The 2,124-nt window shown below is 51.6% G+C and overlaps 1 protein-coding gene across 1 annotated transcript; it reads right to left on the minus strand.

The window, feature by feature from the left end:
- Window positions 1-1,244: 1,244 nt before the first annotated feature.
- On the minus strand, window positions 1,245-1,870 carry LOC124695221. The gene is made up of 2 exons (XM_047228099.1): window positions 1,629-1,870; window positions 1,245-1,548 (listed from the first exon to the last, which is right to left on the minus strand). The coding sequence occupies exons 1-2, from the start codon at window positions 1,868-1,870 to the stop codon at window positions 1,245-1,247; spliced, it is 546 nt and encodes a 181-aa protein (XP_047084055.1).
- Window positions 1,871-2,124: the final 254 nt, after the last annotated feature.

Below are 2,124 nucleotides of genomic sequence, written 5' to 3' on the forward strand. Positions count from 1 at the left end.
TATTCCATGGTCGCGCGAGGGAGGAGCGGGAGGCATGCGCGAGAGAGGAAGACGAAGTCCAGGCCGGCCCAGCATCCGGTCAGACTGGCCGCCACGCCGACGCACCCGGTCTCTGGCCCGGTCCAACCGAGCGGCCCGCCGGATCCACCCCAGCGCCAACCGGGCGATCCACTGATGCCAACCGGGCGGGGTACTGAGCCACACGTCCCGCACCCGGTTGCCACCCGGTCACAGGCCCGGTTTGAACCGGCCTGCCCGGTCCCAGGCCCGGTCGACCGGCCCCCAGACCGGCAGTGTCCGAGTATGTCTCGACCAGATCTATTCTGGGTCGGTTATTTTCGGACTTTTTCGACCTGAGGTCGTCCCGGACGCCTATATAAGTGCCCAAGATGCCCCCAAAGTTGCTTTAGACCACATTTAAGATAAACCCTAGTTCTTAGTTGTTTTCTCTGCAAAACTATTGAATCTCCTACACCATACTGCTTGATTTGGTGTAGATCTAAAAGTCTTGTGTAATCTGTTGTTCCATTGGGAATTAGAAGGTTGCAACTTACCGCTTCGTGGTCGGCGGCTACGTGCGCAAGTGTGTGGAGTTGCGAATATCTTGCGGGATTGAGAGCTGTTGCATTAGCGACAGGAACCAATCGAGAGATCTCGTTGCGTCATACAAGTTATCATCCACTTCATCAAGTTATCTCCGCTGTGTTCATCCCGTCATCATCATCACCACCGTTGCTTACTGAGAAGATCGGGCCACCCCTTATCGATACCACACCACATTAAATTTGTGTTTGAATAAAGTTTTTAATGATATTTTCATAACAAGCAACACTTATATTATAAATCAACTAATGATTGGACAAAGTTAGATCACACAAAACAAGGACGCGACATGTATTGGGACATTGGGACCAAGGGAGTACTCCTTCCTTCTCAAATTAGGATGCCTATAGTTTTCAGTCAAAGGCAAACTTTTAAAATTTGAGCAACTATGTACAAAAAAAAAATCAACATCTAAAATTTTAAATGCACATAATATGAAATATATTTCATGATGGTTTTAAAAATATTAATTTGAGATTATACATGTTGTTTTGATATAGTTGGTCAAAATTTAAGAAGTTTGACTTTATTCAAATATTATAGGCATCCTATTTTGAGATAGAGGGAGTACTATAGTCCTTTATTAGCAATGACCAATAAATTAACTATGCAATGGCGTAATGGGCTCGACGTGGGATCCATCAATGAGTTGATGTGGTTGCAGGTTTGAAGAAGCGGAGCACTCGAACGATGTAAGTGCGGTGCTCCGGACGGAAGTAGATGGCGCCCCAGAAGAAGGCGAGGCTGCCCGCCCAGAGGAGGATGTCGAGGGGGAGCTTGGACCTGTTTCCCGTCACGGCGAAGGTGAGGAAGAGGCTGGAGTAGGCCACCAGGAAGGACCAGCGCACCTGCCACGATTCCACCGCTATCCCCACCAGCAGGCTCAGCGTCATCAACGTCGAGCTCACGAACCCCGCCCAGCTCGCCACCATGAACACCCAGTACCTGCCACAGCCCCGGAAATTATAATTCCCACAAGCCGAATGCCGATGGATGGAACGGTACGCGCGCACGTACGTACGTACCTGGGGTATTGCAGGTCGCGCATGATGGGGTCGCCGGCGCGGTACAGCTCCTTGCCGTCCTGCATCTTGGTCTCCTGCCAGTACCCGCCGGGGAGACTGGTGCCGATCTGGTACGAGAGTGTGGTGATCAGCGTGGCCACCACCAGCAGCGTGTTGGCATTGTTGCCGGCCCAGGGGTTCGGTTCTTGCCCGCCGAGCTGCTGCTGGTTCATGGCCGGGCTCTCGGCTGCTTGGTTGCCCATCTCCACGTCGCCCGCCGGAGTTTCCGTGCCTGGGTGAACCATGCTCAACACCGAGGAGGGATCTCGATTCTCAAACAGGAGAGGATGATTTGGCGACTTGGACGATCGAGATGTGAGTGGCTCAGTTAAGCTGTGGACCCTGGTTTCTGATCGAGGGAGTGAGATAGCCCGATATCCAGGGACTATATGGATTACCAACAAGCTCTCTGATTGTTGTCCAGGTCAAGTCAATGTCAATGTAGCTTCGTCCCGTT

Source organism: Lolium rigidum, chromosome 3, assembly GCF_022539505.1.
Source record: "Lolium rigidum isolate FL_2022 chromosome 3, APGP_CSIRO_Lrig_0.1, whole genome shotgun sequence".
Taxonomy (NCBI): domain Eukaryota; kingdom Viridiplantae; phylum Streptophyta; class Magnoliopsida; order Poales; family Poaceae; genus Lolium; species Lolium rigidum.